The sequence below is a fragment of the Berghia stephanieae genome, chromosome 10, assembly GCF_034508935.2.
Source record: "Berghia stephanieae isolate SIO BIC M18660-M18661 chromosome 10, UCSD_Bste_1.3, whole genome shotgun sequence".
Classification (NCBI taxonomy): domain Eukaryota; kingdom Metazoa; phylum Mollusca; class Gastropoda; order Nudibranchia; family Aeolidiidae; genus Berghia; species Berghia stephanieae.
Window position 1 is genome coordinate 6,996,531 of NC_088369.1, and position 1,580 is coordinate 6,998,110.

At 38.4% G+C, this 1,580-nt stretch overlaps 1 protein-coding gene across 2 annotated transcripts in view; it reads left to right on the forward strand.

The window, feature by feature from the left end:
* LOC144956150 (uncharacterized) overlaps positions 1 to 1,580 on the forward strand; it is a 9,528-nt gene continuing 7,948 nt past the window's right edge. Inside the window, exon 1 of one of the 2 annotated variants that reach the window (XM_078886534.1) lies at positions 1 to 167. In XM_078886534.1, coding sequence (XP_078742660.1) covers positions 135 to 167 — 33 coding nt within the window. In that variant the 5' untranslated portion in view covers positions 1 to 134. The remainder of the gene's footprint in view (positions 168 to 1,580) is intronic. The other variant, XM_078886535.1, reaches the window with a different exon arrangement.

Sequence of the window (1,580 nt, forward strand, 5' to 3'; positions counted from 1 at the left end):
GGGCATTTCAATTCTATGTTGATAGACTATGACACGTACTCGTATTATTATTGAGTGGTACAGGCAAGGACGACGGGACGACGCTTTCTAATACAGTTGGGATATCATTCGAGTTTGATGTTGTTGATGTTGTGATGTTATTTTTCGGGGTTTTTTTTGTGACCAAGGTTTGTAATAATAATACATGCTCTGACATATTTATGAGTATTAGTTATATATATATATATATATATATATATATATATATATATATATATATATATATATATATATATTATATTATGGAGAGATTGAGAACTAGATATACATGCAGATAGATAGATAGATAGATTGAGAGATAGGTTGATAGATAGATAGAGTCTACTATTATTGCTCTTTTTCTTCTTCTCCTTCTTCTTCTTCTTCTTCTTCTTCTTGATATTGTTATTGTTGTTGTTATTGTTATTATTATTATTATTATTATTATTATTATTATTATTATTATTATTATTATTATTATTATTATTATTATTACAGTTACAATTATACCTAGTTACTCCTCCCTCGTCTTGTTCTTGTCCATCTTGTTTTTCTGATTCTTCCTCACCTCTTCCTTTCCCATCCCCTAGCCTCCTCCTTCTCCTCCTCCTCCTTCTCCTCCTCCTCCTCTTCCTCCTCCTTCTCCTCCTTCTCCTCCTCCTCCTCCTCCTTCTCCTCCTCCTCCTCCTCTTCCTCCTCCTTCTCCTCCTCCTCCTCTTCCTCCTCCTCCTCCTTCTCCTCCTCCTCCTCCTCCTCCTCCTCCTCCTCCTCCTCCTCCTCGACCTCCTCCTCCTCCTCGACCTCCTTCTTATTCACCAAGCAGATAATTGATTTTATTTTTATAGTAAAAATAGTCCACTCAAGCCCATTACTACTAAGGTCCCAACACTAGACGTCTTATAGTTTGTAACCAATCGTATCAAAAAGGTATTAAATCGAGATGAACCCGACACTTAAAACAAGAATTTTAAAGCATAATTAAATAAAATTTCAGTTGCGGCTATCCTTCTTGTGGTCTGATCAGCAGATCCTGGATTCAAGCCTCGCTCGGCGCATAGTTGTGTCCTTGTAAAGGACTCTTTACTCACATTCTCTCACCGTACCCAGGTGTGAATTGAATACCTGGGTCGTTAACAGCGGTGTCTGTGTCCGAAAAAAATTGTAATATCGCCTAACAAGCGTCATATCACGTCCTACATGTTAAGTGTTGCTGTTGGCCAGGGACCCATTGTAAAGCGCTTTGAGCACGTTTAGTGGCAATTGTGCTATATAAAAGCTCATTTTTTTTCTCTTCTGAACGGATGGTTCAGGACTCGAGTCCTGCCCTGACTCTGAGAGGCGCATAGTTGAGTCTTTGGATATGTTCTTTACTCATATATGATATTCTCTCACTACACTACTCAAGGTGTAAAATTGATGCCTGACCGTTAACAGCGTTGTCTTTGTGTCAAAAAAAATAAAAATAAATGTAGTGTCTGTCGCCTAACAGGCGTCATGTCTTGTCCTTCATGTTAAGTCTCGCTGTTGGCTGGGGAGTTCGTGTAAAGCACTTTGAACACAAT